This window comes from Corvus hawaiiensis, chromosome 2, assembly GCF_020740725.1.
Source record: "Corvus hawaiiensis isolate bCorHaw1 chromosome 2, bCorHaw1.pri.cur, whole genome shotgun sequence".
NCBI classification, from domain to species: Eukaryota; Metazoa; Chordata; class Aves; order Passeriformes; family Corvidae; genus Corvus; species Corvus hawaiiensis.
The window spans coordinates 5,466,487-5,487,715 of NC_063214.1; the positions used below are offsets into that span (position 1 = coordinate 5,466,487).

The 21,229-nt window shown below is 50.0% G+C and overlaps 1 protein-coding gene across 2 annotated transcripts in view; it reads left to right on the plus strand.

The window, feature by feature from the left end:
- Positions 1-21,229, plus strand: part of IGSF3 (immunoglobulin superfamily member 3) — a 94,752-nt gene that overhangs the window by 24,224 nt on the left and 49,299 nt on the right. For both annotated transcript variants that reach the window (XM_048293657.1, XM_048293658.1), the window contains exon 2: positions 3,092-3,469. In XM_048293657.1, coding sequence (XP_048149614.1) covers positions 3,092-3,469 — 378 coding nt within the window. The remainder of the gene's footprint in view (positions 1-3,091; positions 3,470-21,229) is intronic.

Consider the following 21,229-nt stretch of genomic DNA (forward strand, 5'->3'; position numbering starts at 1 on the left):
GCATGGGATTTGCTGTCTTTTGGAAAAAAACAGATGCACAAACCTATAATTTCTTATTAATTTTAAAGTAGCACTTGGCTTGCTACCTCCTCCCTATCAGCCCTTGCATTGTCAGTAAATTATATTGGATTTGCAATTAAAAGCCAGCTGTGTCAGTGCAGTACCAGCCAAATGCCACCATCACTGTCTCCTGGGCATCCTAAGGAAGGTGTGGAGCACACAGTTCTTCCTGCAGTGAGCTCTTCTCTCACTTTAGGAGGGAATGAGAAGAGTTTAAATGGGATCTCAGACACATTAGTTTTGTTAATCAGAGCTCTTGCTCGCTAAGAAATGCAGTTCCTGTGTGTTGTGGATGTAGCAATTCCCAGAGCTTGCAAAATGCCAAACATCATGCAAAGGGTAACTGTTTGAGGACAACATGTACTGGTGGATGTCTGCCTCAGGCTGATTGTTTTTCTTGTTTCCTTTCTTGATTAAAATAGTTTCAGAGAAGTATTTCTGCTTCTGCTGTTTGGGTTTTTTTAAAGGTGTTGAAAAGCATTTGTGCCCAGCTGTGTTGGAGCAGGAGTTCACGGCCAGGCACAGGGAACAGCACTGTGGATGTGCTGCTCCTTGCCCCTCTGGAGATCTAGCCTGTTCATCCAACTTCTGAGCCTTTGTGTCTCACCTCTGGGACAGAAACCTGCTGCAAGTGGTAACAAAAGCCTGACTGTTTTGTCTTCTATCCATACTGGAGCTGGGCAGGACTTTCTCTGCACTGTCTTCCTTCTGTCCCTCAGCTTCTTAGGCTCCTGGAGCCAGAAAGGGAAACCAGGAGCTCTTTGGCTCTTAACTCTCTCTCACTTTTGGCTGCATTAGGAAGGTGCAGCAGTCCAGTGCAAGAGGGAATAGAAGAGGAGGAATGTAGAAAGTGGGTCTCTTCAGAACTTGATGGAGGACTCCAGGTAGAGTTACAATCAAGGTCCTAAAAGCTATTGACAAGGGAAGAAGGAAGCCCACATTAGTGCTGGCCATGAGGGTGGTGAGATTTGACATCTACCAAAAATCTGTGCTGTGGGTCCCCAGTGTTGTGAACTTCCAGTGAGCTTTGGAAAGTCCGATACACATCTCTGATAAAATGCTTTTTTTCAACCGGATAGTTGGAAAACTCCTATGTAAAAAATCCAGCACCATGGATTTTTATCAGGATTAAAAGCCTGATAAACAAAGTTGTGCACTTAGCTGAGAAATGCTTGAATGAGTGTCATGTGTGCAACTTTTAATTCCTCCCAGTGCATATTTGCCTTGTGGTGCAATTTTAATTGTCATTGCATGTGGGATATCTGTATGCTGTAGCAAGACTACATGTGCATACAAAAATTGGATTATGAGCTGTCTTTAGGTATGTAATAAAGATCTTGTCCTTCCTGCTGCTTTGAAAACAGTTTCCTTCAAAGGCTGTAGTATTTGCTTTGTCCTTTGGCATTTGTGGGGTGAGAGAAGAGGCTGTCTGCACCTTAGATGTGTTAGTTGTCTCTAGCAGTATCTTTCCCCAGGATGAAGAGATTGGTACAGCAAACAGTGGGGGAGTGTTTGCCTCTGTTGTTCCTCTCCCTGCTTGTTTCAAATGTGCTAGCTTTCCCTGTCCTCCCCTTAAATCACATTATTTCATAAAGAGTAAAAAGAAACATAATTTGGAGCAGCAGCAAGCTGAGCCCAAGTTAATAGTTTGAATTGCACTCCATCTGTTCAGCTGCATGCCCTGATGGATGTGCTGAACCTATTTTTCACAATTTGTTTTAAGCTGCTAAGAACCATCTCTCCTGGCTCCAGTCCAGGCTGGCTGTGGAGAAAAAACTTCATATCTGGACATCGATGTCCAGAGGTTTATTGAATCAATAAACCCCAGATTCAAGGCTACCTCTTTCCCTGCAAGATACCAGTTTTTGAAAGGTTAAATTCTTCTCTGGACTTGAGCATTGTTATTGAAAATTAGAGGAGAGGGGGAAGCCCCCAACATACACACACACAGAGAGGATGAAATTTGCAAACGTGATTATGCAGGACCTGCTTTAAATCGGCTTATTGCTGTTTTATGATGGCAAGCAAGCAGTCACAGAAGCCAGGATTGGCCTTGCCATGTGTGCGTGCTGCTGGTAACTCAATAACCGATGAACACCCACCGTGGTCTCCAGACCTCGAGCCTTTGATGTAGCAGCAAACAAGATAGATTGCTGTAATTTATCTGGCCCCTGGAGGGCTGTGTTGGTAATGTGCCATGAGCCCAAGGGCCAGCCATCCATAATCTGTGTAAAAATACAGCGGATCGCAGTCACCGTACTGCGCGGCTGTCTTTGTTTTGTGCTGCGCACGTTTGCCTGTGTACGGTGCACGGTGCTGGGCCCTGACATCAGCAGCCGGGGCACTGAGCTCTAGTGTAAAGTGCCCACTCCCTCCATTAACTTTAATTGGTTTTGTTATGTACTAAGTGCACACCTTTCAGACAGGCTTGGGAAGGCAGTGCTGGAAACCTGATATTTCTCTGTGTGCCTTTACAAGTGTAAGAGAGAACGGAGAAGGTGTGCTGGGTTTGGGGAAAAAGAATGGGATTTTTGTACCAGCTGAGGCCTCTGGTGGGTTTGCTGATGGAGGACGAGTGCCTGGGGCATTGGAGTTGGGTGGCCCAGCAACCGAAGGGAGGGAGTGCAGCCCCCTGGCTTGCACAGGGGCCTCTCTCCATGGGGTGGTAAGAGTTGGAAAGTAAGAGTACTGAAAACAAAGACCTGTCACCTTGAATTTCTGATTTGTTACTGTGTGGTGCATTGCCCTTTCACGCCTGGGTTCTTACTGCTTCCAAACAAGGGGTTTATGTTACCTCATTGCTGCTTCTTTCATGGGGTGTTTTTAAAACACATCCATTGAGTCAGCAAGAATTCTCCAGTGTGACTCGGGAGGGTGCTGCGCCAGAGCCCGATGTGCTAGCTGTAAAATGGGGTGTGAGGACTTGCCTGGTCCAGCATGGCCATAGAAAAGGGGTGGTAGGATGGGTGTATCTGGGTGTACGTGTGGGGATTGCCTGCTGGTCAGTAACCCTGGGCTCCTCTCCCCACAGGCATGGCATTGGCCCAGCGGCAAGTGACGGTGCAGGAGGGACCCCTGTACCGCACAGAGGGATCCCACGTCACCCTGTGGTGCAAGGTGAGCGGCTACCAGGGCCCGGCGGAGCAGAACTTCCAGTGGTCCATCTACCTGCCCTCGGCCCCCGAGCGGGAGGTGCAGATCGTCAGCACCGTGGACCCCTCCTTCCCCTACGCCATCTACACGCAGCGTGTGCGCAGCCGGGGCATCTTCGTGGAGCGGCTGCAGGGGGACGCCGTCCTGCTGCACATCACCGAGCTGCAGGAGCGCGACGCCGGCGAGTACGAGTGCCACACGCCCAACACCGACGAGAGGTACTTCGGCAGCTACAGCGCCAAGATGAACCTCGTGGGTAAGCTGTCCTGCTCTCGGCGCTGGGCCAGTGGGGTGACAAACCCTTGAACCCCTGTGTGCACTGTGGTCTGTATAGGCTGTTAGATGAAAATCCTGTGAGGGAGAACTGGAGCGGAGAGCAGGTGGCACAGTGGTAGGAGTTGCAGGAAATCACAGTATAGAGGCACAGGAAGCAGCAAGCTTTCTTCAGTAATAAGGCCCTTCTGAAAACGAGGCATCAGGCAGCACGGCCAGGCAGAGGAATGTTTGAAGCCATAGCTGAAAGCAAGATGGATGTGGAACTGATTTACGCGGAGGGAAAGGAGCAGGGAGTCTGTATCAGATGGCGTAAGTCACAGACGAGAGAGCTGTGTGCCAAAGGTGGTGAAATAGCTGAGCAGGGAAGAGAGGAGTAATAATGAGCAACACATAAAAGTGAACAGGAGAGATGGTCATCTTCAGACTCTTACAGCAGTGCTGAATGCATCCCGAAACCAGCACACCGATCACATTGAGCTGGCTGTAGATGAGTGTGGAGAAGTTGGTTTGGGATTTTTTTTTTGCTTTGCTTTAGAAAAATCAAAAATAGGTTCTTTAAAATCTGGATTATTTCCATGGCACTTCTCTGACTAGAAGATTTGACCTTCTCAAGCTTCAGCTTGCTTTCTGTATCTCAAAACAGGATTGTATTCCAAGTGTCTAACTCAGCTAACAGCAGTCAAATGGCTTCCATCCAACTCTTTGGCTGAAAGACCCCTAAAAGAGCTCCTTCCCAACACAGACATGCCTCTAGCAAATTTAAGCCCACAGACAGCAAGCAGGCTTGCTTTCCTTAGGTGGTGTGTGTGAGCCTGCAGCTTGGAAACCACTTTGACATTACCCAGGCGTGGTGGAGTTGCTGGTTCAGGCTGTGTTGACACAAGAAGTTCCAGTGAGAAAGGAGCCAGGATGTGATTTAAATCACAATAGCCTTCCTTTGGGTTGAGCTTCTTGCCTCCAGCTTTTGTGGCCTTGGCTTCTTTCCTTCAGGGGTGCCAGCCCAGCCACTCTCCCAGGTGAAGCTCCGCAGCATGGGTGCAGGTGCTTATTTAGGTGCCTGTTTTCCCATGTGGTGTCCATGAGCAGTCGGGAGGCAGATGCCTTGAGTATTCTATTTTTTATTTGTAGTTCTGTGATTTGTTTTAGGTGCCCAGATTTGCAGTTCCCACTGCAGTTCAAACAAGACTGAGTCAGCGCTGCTGCTGTTACAGTCACCTCGGGGAGTGAAACCCATTGAAACCGACACCTGCTGAAAAAACATGCCTGGGAGCAGGGTGGGGTTGGAAGTTGGGTTGCTCTGCCAGGGAGCTGCAGCTGGGCACAGTCAGCACATCCAGTGGCTGGGCAGTGCGAAGCTCCTCAACTGCTCTCCAAGGGTCTGGGGAGTCAGAGCTGGGTTGGTCTGTTTTGCTCTGTCCTACCCTTTCCACAGCTACAAACCACAGTAAGATTTGGGAGTCCCTAGGCACCCGTGAGCAGTGCTTTGAGGACATTGGCTTTGGGGCTTACATGTGTCGGAGATACTCAAGAAAATTGATCTGAACTAACTTCTAGTGGATTAGTTAAATCACATTATGCCCCTTCGTGGATGCTCGCGCTCAGGATTTTGGGCCCTGATTTGGTTTAGCTTAATTCATTACTGAAAATTCACTTCAGAAATGACTTAGGGTCACTTGCATTTTGAACGTGTGCATCTGTGTAAAGTGCTTTCTGTGGGTTAGCCAAACTCTGACAGAAACTGAGTTTTTCAGAGTGCTTCCTACAGTGAGCTGTAGACAACAGGCCCTTACAGAGAGCCTTCCCTCTGCCTCCCATTCGTGGGAACTGGTGCTGACTTCAGCCTTGTTGGACCCCGAAGTCCTGCTGGGGAAATGGGCTCCTCTCTGCAGAGCTGGGCAGATCACGTGTCCTTTATTTTCCTGTTGTTTTAGCTCTCAACTACAGGCTGGGGATTTTCAGGCTGGTTTTCTTTCTGCAGAGAGTATGTGCAAGAAGAGGTACAGAGGAGAGTTACTGTTCTCATTTTCTCAGAAAAAGAACCAAACTTTTATCTTTTTTTGTTCATCCAGTTATGAATTTTTAATTGACTCATTAGATTGAGTGGCTCTTTTTTGGCAGCAGCAAAGCCTGAAGGGAGACAGGTTTGTTAGCATCTCTATTCTCTCCACTTACGTGTGAAGTGGATGGGTTTGAAGCAGTGTTGATTTTAGGCTTGCTGCTCTGGGACCTTGGAATTGTTGTGTCCCATGGTTTGAGGAAAGAGCTGGAGGAGGAGTTTCTCCTCTTTTCCACCTGCATGATACAGTCCTGTGACGGGGGAGCTGGATGGACACTGGTGCAGCAGCACATGGGGCTGCTGTCTGCCCCGGGACAGCTCAGCTTACAGCAGAGCAGCTGGGATGTGTTCTGCTCCTGCCATCTGAGCATTGTTGAAGGCTGTATCTCCAGGGCTCCAAGGCTGCTGAAAAATTATCTTGTCAGCTTCAGAGACATGCCAGTTTGGCTTGAAAGTACACTTCTATCTACCTCATGAACAGCAGGCGTGGTTGGTTGTCCCTCTCCCATTTTTAGTGTCACTGCTCCAGATGCCTTTTCCTTCACTGAGACTTTGGCCATGGTCTAGTAGCACTTTGAAGACCTGATGTCTCTGATGGCCTGGAGTAAGAAGTACTCCCCAGGCACTCTGTGGGACTCTTACCTGAATTTAGGCATGCACCACAAGTGCTAATCTCACTGAAGCTAGGAATGAGGCCAGTCATGTGGTTCAAAGGCCTTCTGCCATGCGAACATGTGTATCAAGGCCTAATCTTCTTCACCACTCTTCAGTTTCCTTCAGTTGCTTCAAAAACAAGCCCTTCTGTATCGTGCTGCTCCTCTTATCATCCCCCTCTGAGCTGCACCTTTGAGAAGATGGAGTTATACCTGGGCTGCAAGGTGTGTTAGGAGAAGAATTTAGGATGTGTCAGACTGAGTTTCAGGTGCTGAGGGAGGTGGGGTAAAAAAAAAAAAAAAAAAAAAGTGGGGTGCTGCTTTTCAGGATGTTGTGGAACCACAACCTTGTGATTGATTTATGAGAAGAGATCAGCCCATGTACAAAGTCTGCAACTCTGTTGTTTGCCTTCAGATTTCAGTTCCCTGAGGCGGACAAAAATTGCTGAGGCTAGTTCATGCTCTCTTACTTAGGGTGAGGGGAAAAGATTTTAGAAGATCTCATCTCCCACACATTTAACACCAGGCTCACTGCCCAAGGTAGATGTTCAGGCAATACCTGCCATCAGAAGACAGAAAAGGACAAATCTGGAGAGCAGTCCATCTTTGTTTAAATCAAGTGCATCGTTCTCTATGGTGACTAAAGAGAGATCCTACGTGTTACACTCGTAACTAGCTAGTGGCTGAAGACTTGGCTGCTTTTGGAAACTTCCCCTATCAGGCTTCTAAGCAACTGATAGGAATTTTGGCTTTGTGGTTGAATTGGGAAGACACTTGAGCGTACTGAAGAGGGGAGTTACAAAACTTAAATTGGACTGATTAAATTGTGGGTCTGGGGACTATGCACACAATTGTATTGGGGTCCTGCCTGTTGCTGGCTGTGAGAAGTAGTGTGGGCTGTTCCTTCACTTTTCTAAGAAGTTAAGGACAGCAAAGGCTTTGCAGGTGAAGGAAAGCAGCATCCCAGAAGCACAGCATCACCACTGGCAGGACAGCAGTATTTTCCAGATTGTCACTGGAATTACCCTTTTCTTAGTAACTCTTAAAATACGGGCAGAAGAGGAGGTTTCTGCACAGCAGTTTAGGTGGTGAAGCTGCAGGAGTGCAAACTGAGGTGCTGGTTTGTTCTTCTTTTGATGGGCAAACTTGTGTTTTGCTGCAGGGTAGAACTGAGCACGTGGCAGTTCCTTCAAGGAGCGTGAGTCACAGCAAATTTGTACTCCACTATATCTCTGCAATGAGTTGTTTGTGTGCCTGTACCCTTACTTAGATAACAGTGAAGAGGCCCAGGTCTAACCTCTTCAGAAGCTTCAGACTTTTATCTCAGTGTTTTTTCATCTGTGCTCCCAAAAACGTTGAGATCTTCTTCAGAGTAAGTGATTTGAGGGAAGAAATCAAGCTTTGAGGTTTTTCTTAAACAGGTAGTGATAGAGCGGGAGGAAAGGTTTCAAAGCTCTTGAGGGGGTGGCAGCTCTTTTAGTCTTTATTTTGGGGGAAGCAGCTGTACAGCATCAATCCTAAACAAGTTAAAGCAAAAAAATGAAAGGGGTTTGGATGGGAGAAGACCAGTCTCCACGGTATCACAGGCTGGGAAGAAGCAATGTCAGTGCAGACTTGAGAAACAAGGAGCACTCAAACACAGCTGCCTTTGCAGTGGGCAGGAGCTGCTGTGGAGCTGGTAGTGCCTGCAGGGATGGTCACCAGGACCTTCTTCCAGCCAGGCTTAGGTCACAGAGGGCAGAGAAGCTTTGTGCTAGCTAGGTGCTATTCAGTGGCTGCTCTGTCAGCATGGCCACACTTCTCTCTGCCGTTTCTCCCTGGTCTCATCCTGCCCAGGTGGGTTGGTGCCTTGGCCTCTGCCCTGTTCTCCTGTGTCCTGCATTACCTGGGATGGCTCCCAGGGGTTCTGTGTGGTTTTTTGGCTGGTAGCCCCATTGTGGTGAAGTTTCTACGTTGTGCCATGCTTAGGAGTGGTGGTGGGCAAGGGCGTTTTTGGGGTGAAGAGCCATCTGCCTCTCTGCCTGATGTCAGGGCTGGCTGTGGCTCTGCGTGGTGGGGTCTCATCTCCTAATGCTGAGCTGCCCAAGGCACTTGCAGCTCTCTGCAGACCTGTACTCAGTCCATGGGCACTTAGACCATGCCTTTAGGAGTTTGTCTTCAGGATCCTCTGTGCCCTGCAGCTGTGACATTTAATTATGTGGCCACCTGCAAGCCCGTAGCTGGGACAGGGAGGACATCTGTAGGGTGTGTCTGAGAGGCTTTGGTGGCACTGGAGGTGGAAGAAAGATTTATGCAGGCCAGACACTTAGCACTGGAAGGAAGGGGGCTGCATGTGTCTCAGACAAGCATTCAAGAGAAGAAAGCAGGTCTCTCTTGCTGCACTTGCCACCAAAAACCTCCGGTATCTCTCTGCTGAGATTGAAATTGTGTAGCAGGCAAGAAAAAAAAAGAACTTTTATTATCTCATACCAGCTGCTGCTGCTTGTTGCCAGCAGCTTCCCTTCTTCTTTGTCAAGTGCTGCCATACGTGATCTGTCTGTGCACAAAGTCACGTCACAGTTTGGATTTGGGAGAGCACAGTCTGCTCCTGGGAACCTGGATGAGAACAGTCACTTCTCTCCGTGTGGGGCACGTGGACCTCAGTGGCTGCTGGTTTATTCCAGCTGTCAACAGGGCTGAAGGTGGCTTTGCTTGAGGCAGGTGTCAAAGAGAGAGATGGCAATCTCAGAGACAAGGACCTACCAGTTCTGATAGAAGTCTTTGGGGGTTCTTCTTTATGTGCTTTTTCTTCTTTGTCTTCACCTGAGAGACAGGGAAAAGTGTTTGTCACTGCACTTGAGTGGGCAGCTTGTGTCCTGGGGAGACCAGGCTTTTTGCAGATGAGCAACAACAGGGCAAAAATCGAAATAAGCAGTTCAGCCTGTCCTGAAAGGTTGCAAAGGCTTCATCTCTGGAGGGTTTCAAGACCTGACAGGATCAAGCTCTGAACGGCCTTGTCTGACCTTATAGCTGACCCTGCTTGACCCTATAGCTGCACTATAGACCCCCAAGGTCCCTTCCACCCTGAATTGTCCTATGATCCTGTGATGAGCTACTTGGCTGCATTGCAGAAAGGAACTGCTCTTAGGCAGCATTTTGGAGGGTTGGTGCTAAATAAAGAAGTTTGGAGGCTCAGAGCTAAATAATGGCATAACACTGATGATCTCAACCAGGTGGGAACAGCAAGGACCCATTTTACATCCCCAAATTCTATTTTTTTCTGGCATATTTTTTGTATTTCTTACTGTTCTTATTTCTCTAGTGAGGTTGGAGGAGTTTGTCTCTATTGCTCTGGTGTATGAAGGTGGAACTTGGAAATCCTAAGCACAGATGTCCTGATCTCTCTGAGTGTCTCAGCGGCTTGGCTACCTCCATGAAATATGTGTATGCCTTATCTGGCCAAGCTGTGTGAGTTAACCAAAGTGAGCTGCAGGATTGGTGTTGTGCTGTGTGAGTTACATTCATCTCTGCCTGTTTGGGCTGTGCTTGTTGCAGTAATTAGCTCCCCAGAGGAGTAAAATGTCCTTCACTTTCAAATTACCCTTTAGTTGACATTAAAAAGGGATTTTTAAAAAACAAAAAATCAAATGCCTTCTTATAGGTGGTCCTTTGCAACGAGACACAGGGTATTTTGTTCTTACTGTCCTCCTTTACGTGCTTAATTCTCTCTGTAGTAACCTTCACAAAAAAATTGACCTATGCTCCTCTGCTTCTCCTTTCTGTTCCTGCTGTGGATGGAAAGGAAGTGTTTGTCTGTTAATGGGGGAGGAGTGAGGAGAGGTAAACATATTTACCTCTAGCAGTTCCTATGGCCACAGCCTGGGGAATTGCACCCGGTTTGTGATGCTGCAGGCATTGGGCCCTATTGTGCTGCCAACTTGCTGCATGTCCCTGGATATGGCGGGCTCCATCTCCCTCACCATTTTCCAGCTGGTAAAATTAGGGATAATAGCACACAAGCCTTTCACAAAGTCTAAGCTAAATAATTGTGATGTGCTTTGAGCTCCTCAGATAGCGGGAGTTAAAAACAAAGGCTTATATTTCAGCTCTGCCTGGTAATAATGCAGAATAGGATTCATCTCCTGTCCTGCTTAGTCATTTCTGCTATCTTAGAAGTGTAGCTGCCTAAGCTCACCCAATTTTCCCCTCTCAGAAGCTGTGAGGCTGATAGGCACTGCCAGACTGGGGGGCCGGTGATCCGCAGTGCCGTGGGCAGGGGCGTGGGAGCGCGGCACAGGCAACCCTGTGCTTTAGTCATGAACAATCTGGCAGTGAATTGCATGGGCTGGTTATTCCTTGTGCTTCCTAAACCACTCTTCAGTAGATAGCAGTCAGGTTAGAACTGATGGCTTTCAACAGAAGTCTCTGTGCGTGTCCTCGCATAGCGGGGCAGGGCTCACTCGTTTTGTGTGTGTCTTTATCTCATCCCCTGGTACTGTATTTTCCTGATGAACACTTCCAGTTACTCCTGTTTTGTTGCAGTATGCCATCTCCTATTCTTTCCTGTTAGAATTGCTTGCCTGATTTTCACTTTCTTATTGTAGTATTACATGGCATCACTTCTGTACCTCTGTCTGTGCAGGAGAAGTGGAACAAACTGTGGGCAGACTATGCCTAAAAAATGGATAATCCATTGTATCCACTCTTTTGTTTCTTTCTTTGGGTTTTTTTTCCCCCTCCCTCGCCTTTCTGCCCTGTCCCTCAAAACCATGAGCAACTTGGTGGCATGACATGCTTTGTGGGAAGGGCTCTCAGCTGGAGAACTGATTCTTTTTTTTATGCCATCCACCTACCCATTTCTCAGAAACCTGGCATTAGACACATTTGGAACACATTGCTGTATTCCATATGTTTTTCCTGTATTGTCCCCTTTGAGGCAGAGGTACTTTTTTAAATTTAGCTAGTGTGTGGAGAACAATTATGATAAGAATATGTGTCCTTTTTTGGACTTATCTGTACACTTGTACCGATGCATTGTAAGAAAGAATGTATTCTAAAAGGCATTTCTAAAAATGTAAATTAATGTAGCCTCAGGCAATTGCACAGCCCTCTGCTCGCAGATCTAGGCTTGTCTTTAAAATGAGCCCTCTCGCTTCCAGACTTTCTATGTCCCTTCCTTGTCAGGAAGGCAGGCGTGGAATCCCGAATGCTGACTTGCCTTCAGACTGTGAAGAGCTGCAGTGTTTTGCTTGGGTGGGTTTCTGTGCAGTGCTGAGCCTGAACAGTAATATCAGTACAGTCAGCTAAAATGATCTTTGGAAACTAAAGCAGTCTTTCCTGAAAAAGCCTCTTTCCTGAAGGCTCAGAGTCGTGCCCTCCGGTCTGCTCTCTAGCCATGTCTGGCTCCTCTCAGGCATCCCTCAGGTTGATAGGAATGTGGCACTTGCTCTTTGCTGAGCCCTTTGCCTCCTCAGTGTCAATGAGGCTTGCAAGGCTTGGGGTCCTTTGCTGCCCTGAAGGGAGTTGCTGAAAACAGCAACTCTGCTCAGACCATGTGCCCTTTTTGCTTCTCCTGCTGACTCTTCCCAATTCCTGGTAAAATGTGGTAATCATAATTGTCATAATTGTTTTATAAGATGCCTCTCAGTCTGTCCCTCTGAGTAGAGGGATTGGTGGCATAAGCTGTTGGTGTATATTGACATAATGTGCTGAGAAGAGGTAAACGATGCAAAGGTTTCTAAGGAGGAGAGAAAAATCTTTAGTTAGAGATCCTGGTGCATTTGAATACCAGCTCTACCACAAGTGGGTTGCTCAGCATCCTAGGTTCAAGCCTTGGGCAAAAGGTTGCCTGGTGTTGACAACAACCTAATGATATCTCCCATCCTGAATTTAACATATTCTCCTAATGCCCTCTGGCACCCTGAACCTCTTTCCCCCCCCCATCCTCCCCCAGATGATTACTTTTTCACTATATGCACAACTAAGAGAAGCTCTGGAAGACAAAAAAAAAAAAATTACTGCGCACAAAAGGAGAGCCAGAAGGAGCTGGACTAGGTCAGGCGAGCAGGTGGTGGAGCCAGCAGGCTGTAATGTGGGATGGGCAGAGCCTGGTACCGGCCTCCTCCCTCCTGTGCACTCAGCAGCTTTCCAGGGGCTGCTTCCTCCTCGCTGGAGGGGAGCTCAGGGACACCCATCTCTTCTTCCACCTGCACCTCCCCGCCAGTGATGGGTGCTGAGCAGCCAGCACGGCCTGGTGGCTCCCTGGCTCGGGGACCCGCTGCCAGTGCCACTGGCAGAGCCCGCTGGCATTTCTGGCAGCCTTGCCGGAGCACCGGCTGGCGGGGGAGAGGCACGGAGTGTGCAGGTTTCTGTGCTCGTGTGCCTCCACAGAGTCTCTCAGCGTTAAATGGGGAAAGTGATGGCTGTGAGCGCAGCTGGTAACATATGGCACCCGTCCCCTGCCTTAGCAATTGCTCAGTGAACTCTGAAAGTGGCGTACAGTCCCCGTGGCTCCAGCCAGCTGCAGCGCTGAGAAATCCTGCGATGGAGCGGCGCCTTATTTGATTACCACCGAAAACTTCGCCTTCCACGTTGCCTATTTTTCCTGCTGTGCTTCCCTGCGGAGGTTTTTGCTGTGCTTACTCTTCCTCCCACTCCTCTTTCTGTTTGGTTTTTTTTTTTTTTAATTTGTTTTCCCTGGAGGATTGCTTTATTTGTTCTTTAGTTCCAGCTCCTCAGACTTGGTTGCTCTGCACTTCCGTCGCTCTGCTGCCCTGAGAGGCAGGGGTAGCTGTTTCTGCTGTTAATGCCAATGCTTTCCTTGGATTCTCTGGGAGAACAAGTAGGTCTGGTGATGAACAGTGGAGTCCCCACGAAGCAGAGGAGAAGTGCAGTGCCCATTGCTCAGCTCTGTGCCACGAAATGCTCCCTGTGTGTGGATGCATGTCTTCTTGTTGAAAAATTACAAAACCAACAGAGTCAAACTGGTGACCAGTGCTCAGGGAAACTGCGGAGCAGCACAAGCCCAGTACCTCCTAGCAGCATTACCAATCTACATCACATCCTTTTTGTCATCTCAGATAAGATGGCACTAAACTTGAAAGCGCACTGCTTCTGTCCCACCCTTAGCTCCGATGATTTGGAATCCTTATCTCTAATTTAGCGATGTTGCTATTGAGCGTCTGGGGGAGAAGGGTTGGGGGGAGGGGGAGATGCGGAGATTTATTCAGGTTTAAAGCTCCAGAGGGTCTCTGCCCTGCTTCTGTGGCCCACAGGAGAGGGAAAGCAGTTCTTTGGTGCTTCTCAGAGGTAGGCTTTGGGTCCCACAGCAGCCTATTCCTCCTTCTTCAGCCCAAAGCCCTGGCAGGACTGGCCTTTCTCCCTTCAGCTCCAGGTGGTGCAGGGCTTTGCTTTATGTGCTGAGAAGGAAACCTGACCTGCACTGGGACAGAGCTGCCCCCTTGGTAGGGAGAAGCTGGGGAGAGAAATTTTCCATCTTGATTCTGTGGCTGCCCTGTCAGTTTAGCCCTCTAACAGTTTTACAATCTTCATCTGATATAGGTTTAAGAGGATTTCCCTGGGCGCAGTGGAATTATTATAAGTCAGAGAGCAGTCTCCAGCTGATATTCCTTCAGCAAGTATTTATTTTAAGTGGGTTTAACAGTATTTAATTTAAAAAAAACCTTTCCGGTTTTTTTGGTTTTTTGTTGTTTTTTTTTTTTTTGCATGAGTTGTAAGTAAATTGTTTGTGTCATCAGAGAAGTAGAGCCTGAATAAAATGAAGAAATGTATTATTGCTTTCCAGGCTGGGGGTGGTGGAAGGAAAGCAGCAGCTGGAGGTGGGGAGGATAGAAGATAAAATAGTAATGTGGTGGGAAATGTAACATTATTCCATGCAGCACTGATTAGTAATACTGCCAAACAGCTGTTTATAAATGGGAAACGTAATGGGAAGGAGGGCTGCAAGGAACATGAGAGTGCTGCAGGCACTGCTGGGTCATCATATGAGGAGGGGATGGCTTCTGTCAACCTTATATCTGCCCCCTGCGGTATCAGGGGCTGTGCTGCTGCAGCCCCCAGGAGCATGGGGGGCTGGGGGTGTCCCATCCACCCTCCCCGGCCCTTGTGGGGATGGTGCTCAGCTGTTCTTACGCATAACATGCTCCCCCCCAGTTTAGGAGTTTTGTGTCACCTTCAGAAAAGAGGGGCAGTGGCAACCTTTGGCATTGAGAAAGTTGTGCTTGTAGGAGAAAAATCTCTTTTTGAGCCACATGTGGGCTGTTTCTTTATCCTCTTCCCTCCCTCTGGCAAGCTTTATTGATGGCAGACGGCTCTGGGGCTGGATGTGTGTGCACACATCCAGAAGTCATGCTTAGTGAGAGCCGCCTTCTGGCCACCTGCACCCAGGCAGCTTCCTAGTCCTTGGAGTATTTCAGAGGATGTTAATGGAATGGGATTAGCCGCCCCACTTGCCCTTGCCATCAACAAGAGATGTTTCTGGAGAGCCTACAAAGAAAAGCCGGAGCTAACAGGGCAAACCCAAACAAAGGCACTTCAGAATGCAGAGAGAAGCGTGATTTTTACCCTGAGGAGGCAAGAGGTGGGGCTGCTTTGCTCCCCATTTGAAGTCTGAATGAGCCTCTGCCTTAAGGGATCGTGGATGACTGAGTTGGTACTAATGGGCTGGATGCCCTTCAGTGCCCCTGCTCTGCCCAGCTCCGGTTCCTTGACATTGTGTTTCAACATATTGCGCCCTTCAGGGCTATATTCCTTACTACTTGCGAGTTAAAATGATAACTTAGGGCTCTCCAAGGAAATGTGGAGCTAGGGATGCCTGCCCTGGGGAAGTGTGTCATGGCAGGCAGGGTTTTCTGGACAGGAATGCCTCAGTCCTAGGCACGATGTGCTCTGAGCACTTAACTTGCTCAGACCCTGTCATCCTTCATTTTTAGCTGCCTATTCAAGAGAGCAAGATTTTTATAAAGCCATTTCTTACCAAAAGCATTTCCTGATTGTAACTTGTAATGCCGAACACACTGAGGGGGTGAGAAGGTTTAGAGAGATCAGTTTTCTTTATGGCATTGTGCTGCTGTATGGAAGCGAAGACATCCCAAAGCAGCAGGTTACTTATCAGAGGGTTAACGTTGGGCTCTCTGTCCACTGAAAAATTGCAGAAAAATTTCATCAGCATGCCACAGATGACCACAGGTGCTCTGGCAGTCTGTTGTCACCTTTTGAGCTCTCTCAGGTGTAGTGATGCCACCTGTCCACAGACAGGACTCCTTGCAAAGCTGCAGGTGATGGTTGTGCCTGACGGGTGGCCCACCTGGCGCTGCGGCTGGAAGGGGGGAGCGCTGGCACAGCAATGTTCACCTATGGGGAGGGGAAAGTGGGTGGAGAGGTGGCGTTACCAGAGGCATGAGTCCATAATTTGGAGAGATGCTTTGAAGGAGCTCCTTTGTTGTGGGTGCAGGCCAGAAGGGCTGCCCTGAGAGTGGCAGGTGCTTTGGCACAGTGTGAAAGATGGGCTGTGGCCACAGGGGTGCTTCCAGTGTCTTCCCTTCTGCAGTCATGTCCTGGGCTGGTGTGTCACTATCCGGGGCTGCTACTCAGGCCTCACCTGTGTGCTGGCTCTGCAGAGCTTATCTCATGAGTAAAGTTAGGAGTGCTGCGCAACATCCAAACAGCCCCTCGCAAGTACAGCAGCCAGATGAGTGTATGAGCATATCCAGAGGACTGGTACAGGGAAAAGCATCCCTTTGCATGAGGGGTTCCTGCCTCCAGGCAGAGTCCTGGGGTGCAGGGTGAGCTGAGCCAAAGATGGAGCCCTTTGGCTGCTGTGAGATAGGGGATTATGGCAACCCTGCCCTTACTGGGGAGAGGGAAGGTGCTGGTCATCCCAGTGCTGGGCAGTGTGAAGGAGAGCTAATGAAGGTTTGCAAGGCAGAGAGGGAGGGGGCTGAGGGAGATGGAGGCAAGGGAGCTAAAAACAAGCAAAAGGTGAGAGGAGGGAAGAAAGAGAGCTGAAAAGGGAGCAGGAAGAAAAGCGGGAACAGCAGCACTGGGATGGCAAGAGGAGGAGGGAGTGTGGAAGTGGCAGGTGTAAGACCTTGGATGGGAGTTTCTGTGCTGTTAAGAGCAGTGGGGTGTGTAGGTTGGCATCTTGGAGGTATTGAAGCAGGGAGAGCTGGAATGGGGATGCCCAGAAGAGGGACTGTGGTTGGGGTGGAAGGAGCAGTCCCTGCTCCCTCCTGCAATGGGAGGAGGCCTCAGAGCTGCCAGAGACATGGGTCCTTCTCCGTCTGGCCTCCTTCTCCAGGGCTTTGTGGGGGCTCTTCCCCTACCCTTTCCATGTGTCCTTTGAGTGCCCTAGATGCTGTTTCAGGCTTTTGACTCCAGAGCAGACAATGAGGGTTTCAGTGCTGTCTTCCATCAGGGCTGTCAGGATGCAGTAATTACCTTTGCACTGCTGCATCCTACCCTTTATTCCTCTCCCTTTGTGACTGGGATGTCAGAGGCAGTGATGGTGCTTTGAGGAGCTCCTTTTGAAGTGACTTTGTGAGTCACAGGGACTGGTGAGCAGTGGGGAGTGAGCTGCTGGTGCCCAGCACTCTCAGATCGTTTCAGCTCCCTTGTGTCTGTGGCCAGAGCAGCGTGTCCTGCATGCCCATCCTCGGAGACACCAGGCTCCTCAGATCTCATCTGCTTAGCGGGGCTCGTGGTGAGGGTTTGATGTGGATGGGAGGAAGGGGAGAGAAGGAACCAGGACACCGGAGGCGTGCTGGGCTGGGCAGCAGTGCTGTGGGTTTGGGTTGTGCCCGTGGGGCTGGGCTTAGCTGGAGCCTCTTGCTGTGAAAAGCGCAGCGCCGGCTCAGGGCGCTGCATGGGTGCTGAGCTGCCCCGTGGCAGCAGTGGGATGAGTTTCTGCAGGCAGCCCTGTCACAGACCATCAGTACAGCAAGATGGACTTGCTGTCTCCTGTGGTATGTTCAGGCCACAGGATGCTCTGGTAGGGCTAAGTCAAGCTGGGTAACTGTGGACAGTTTGCACTAATGAGATGTTTTAGATGACACATGTGCCCCCAGGAGCTGGAACTCTCCTCTCCTTGAATCTCTCACTGAAAGGCTAGAAGGTGCTTTCCATCACTGCTAAAGTGTCATGAGTTTGAGCCAGGCACCACAGTCCCAGTCCTATTACTGGTCCACAGGGCCACCCATCCTGTCCCTTACTATCTTCTGGTTGAAGTTGACAAGACCAAAATGTGAGTCCTCCCATTGACTGCCAGGACTTAGCACTGCTGTTGAGCGTTCAGAGATGCTGTCTGGAGCAGTAGGACAGCCAGCCAGCCTGTCTGTGAAACCCCTGTACACCAGCCAGAGCAGAGCCTGATTAAGCTTGCGAAACCTGACAAGATCACAGCCCAAGGTGGTATTGCTGGAGGCTGCTTGACTGGGAACCATGTTCCTGTTGCAGCGGCACAAGCATTAGGGATATGTCTCTTGAAGCCTGTCATGACACACAGCTAGCCCCTGAGCAGGGAGCCTGTGAATGTCTCTCACAGCTGTTCTCCTGCCAGCACAGTGCAGGAAGAGCCTCCTCCCAAAAGGAGCACTGGCTGCATCTGCTTGCAAATGAGGAGCAGTTCCTCATTCTGTGCTGGGGGATACCCCATCTTGGCTTTGAATGGATGGTCCCCTGAAGCAAATGCTGACCAGGGCACTGCTCTTTCAGCTCTGCAGGTACAGTGACCCCTCCAGCTTGGCTAGTGTGTATGTCCCCAGAATCATCAGGCTTTTTGACCTGTGAAGGATATCGCCATAACCCTGCTGCTCTATCAATGACCTGTGTCACTTTGACCCCAAACGAGGAGCTGTTGCCCATCTGTCAGGGCATAGCAGTCGGTGCCTGAGGGTGCTGTGTGCTGCCTTCTGTAGGTCTGGGAGCTGGCAGAGCAGGGACTGCTGCAGGAGGCTCTGTGGTCTGCTCACCATCAGCTAAAATAAGCTCTGAAGCAGTGCATCCTGTGGTAAAACCTGGGTGGGAGACTACCTGATTCACTGCCTCTGCCTCGCAGCTATTGCAGGGATCTTCGTGCCACTTGTTGTGGATCTGCATGAAATCAGAGGCTTCTATTTCCTAGCAATCTGTATTTCTCACGCAGGCTCTGCCCTCGGATTCCTCCTGGTCGGATTTGTGTTCGTCTAGGAGAAGCAGCAGCAGCAGCAGCTTCTTAAACAGACCAGCTCTTACGCCTTTGTTTCCTTCAGCCCCACAGGGTTAATCTCCTTCTTGGCACCTGATTATTTGCTGCTGCAGGATGTGTCTTTGAAATTCTCATTTTGCTGGCTTTAATCCCCATCTGGGAACTGTGTCCAGGTCTCAGGGGCTGGGGGCGGGTTAATACCTGCCCCCCCCCCGAGCAGCTCAGTCGCCTCTGCCTCTCCCCACAGCTGGTGGCCCTCAGGTATCCCCGAGGGAGGTATTGAGGTGAATGGACCACTTCCCAAATGGTTATTAAGCATTTTGTGTTGCTTTGTGAGGCTGATGAGCATTGGTATTGCTGGCTTAGCAGCCGGCCTGCTGAGAGCCAGGGATGGGGGCTTGCAGGGCTGCGTGGTCAGGCGAGAGATGGAGCTCCCTTTCTGCTCTTGCCATGAGCTCCTCTCCCTTCACATCTGAAGCACATCAGGCATTGACACAGCTGGCACACAGCACTATATTCCCACAAGCCACCAGCTTCTCTCACCCTCCTGCAGCTCCAGCATTTTGCCTGGCACTTCTGCAGGTAATTGTCCCCAAAACATTTCAAGCCATTGCTCCATCTTGCTGCCTTCTCCTTCCACCTCAGAGCTGCCCACAATTACCTTTCCAGTGTTCCTCTGCCACCCATTTGTCTTGATGCCTGGTCCAGGCTGTCACACTGTCCCCTTCCCCTCTTCCAGTGTCCTTGCTTCTTTGGGGCAAGACCATTCCCAGTGGAGCTCAGGGTGCTCTCTCTCCCTGCCCATGTGCTACCCCTTCTCCCCCAACCCCATGAGAAGCAGGTCTGCTCTCCCTAGCTCCTGCCCCCTGCTGTAAGTTATCCATTGTTTTTTAGGATGCTTGGTTTCCTCTCCCATTGGCTTTCCCCCCTCCAGGTGCTTCTGTCGTTGTGTTATTAGCTGGCGCAGCAGCGAGGAGTGGTTCCCCGGGGTGCTCCCTCGCTGACATGAGCAGCAGACGGTGACTAAAACAGAGGCAGCTCAGCGCGCGCCGCGCTCGCTTTGTACCTCTCGTACTCCTTGCAGCCGCCGGGAGCTCAAAAGGGATCGCAGATGTGGAATGAACGGGAGCGCTTTGAACAAGTGGCACCGTAATCCCTCCCTGCCCCCGCCCCTCTGCCCCCCTTTTTGCAGACATTAGTTTGATTAAAATTGCATGAGCCCACACACGGGTGTATTTTATTTTATTTTTTTTATTTATCTCCTCCTAGTGAGAGGCTGGTTTGAGGTCTGCTTTGTGGGAAAGCAGCTGGAGGGATGCTGGGGAACTTGGGGTGTTTTAAAAAACTATCTCTCTGAGGAGCTCACAGCCAGCTGCTGTGGGGCTGGTTGTACTGGTGAGACCTGCTTTTCCTGTGGGATGCTAAACACAAGCACCTTCTTCCCAGCAGAGCCTCAGGTCCTTGCTGGTGGTGCCTGCGTGTGTGCTGGGCAGGCAGGAGCCCCTTCCAGCGGTGCTGTAGGGCAGCAGCATCTGGAAGGGTGCAGTAGGGTTGCTCCAGCAAAACTTCACCCAGGGCTGTCCACGTTACTGAGGGCACCTCCAAGGCTGAGGGTGGGTGTAAACAGCCAGCATGAAATACAGGAATTGGTTCACAGTGTAGATGAAGCAAAAATAGTTTAATTCTTTTTCAGCCAGGTTTGTGCACCCAGACTGGCCACAAGTAAAGTCTTCATTACCATTTGAAGCAGCCTTCTGTCTCCTCTAGAAATGGGGAGAGTTAGATTACTTTGTTCTGCAGTCCTATTCCCTTCTGTAAATGCAGTATTTTTGCCAATGCTGTAGCAGTGCTATGTCAAAACTCCTTGGTGGGCATCTATAGGATAGGCTGTCTTACTGCCTCACCCAGGGGCATGCCCGGTTAAGCTTTTGCATATTTTCCCGTTTCGGAAAAGGAAGATGCTGTTTCCTTCCCTTCAGGAGGGTTTAGTTTTAATGAAACGTTTGCAAAGTGGAGTATAACCCCCCAGTGAGGGCTCTGTTGCACTCCAAGCGTGGTTTCCTTGTCTGTATCTTTGTCACGCCCTCCTTGTGCCTCTGCGTTTTTCCCTAGGCAGAGGAGCGAGGTAAAGGGGCCAGCATCTCCCACCTGTGCTTATCCCAGGGCATTATGAGCTGCCTGGGGGTTTAATCTTTCTTCTCAGCCATCACTGTGCAGCAGAGGGCTCTGGGGAGATGGACTGGGGTAGCTAGCATCCCAGCTGGCTGCTCAGCCCTGAACTCCCCCAGCTCAGCCGCTCTCTCAGGTCTGCAAGCCTGTGCACTTTCTAGAAGGTGGAAATGCAGTGGGAGCTGTATGTTCCCAGCAGGAGACAGCTTCCTCTCCTCCCCCTTGCCCACAGGGATGAAGTGGTTGTGTAGTGTCTAAAGGAGAGCAAGGTTTCATGCAATAGCAGTGCAGGACCCTGATGGGTGCTCTGTGCACGGGGTTCAGAACCCCACGGGGTCCTGCTGCTCTAAGGCAAGAGGAGCCCCCCGCAGCCCTTGCCACAATCGGGTGTCCCCTGGCATGGAGTGCCTTTTGTGACACCTTCCTTTAGGAGGAGTGTCCCCTCTGTTGGGCGGTGGGACAGAGATGTGCTCCACAAGAGTCCCTGTCAATGCCTCCACCCGCAGGTGTTGCTGCAGGGCGCAGTTCCCCAGGTTTGATGGGAATGTGACCTGCAGGACACAATTCCCTGGCTTCATGGGAGTGTGGCTGCTTGCCTTCCCCATGGACTGGAAATCTTTGCTGGCTGGTAGGGGTTAGCATAACAAAGTGTCAGGTGAGAGGGAGGCATTGAATTTCAAT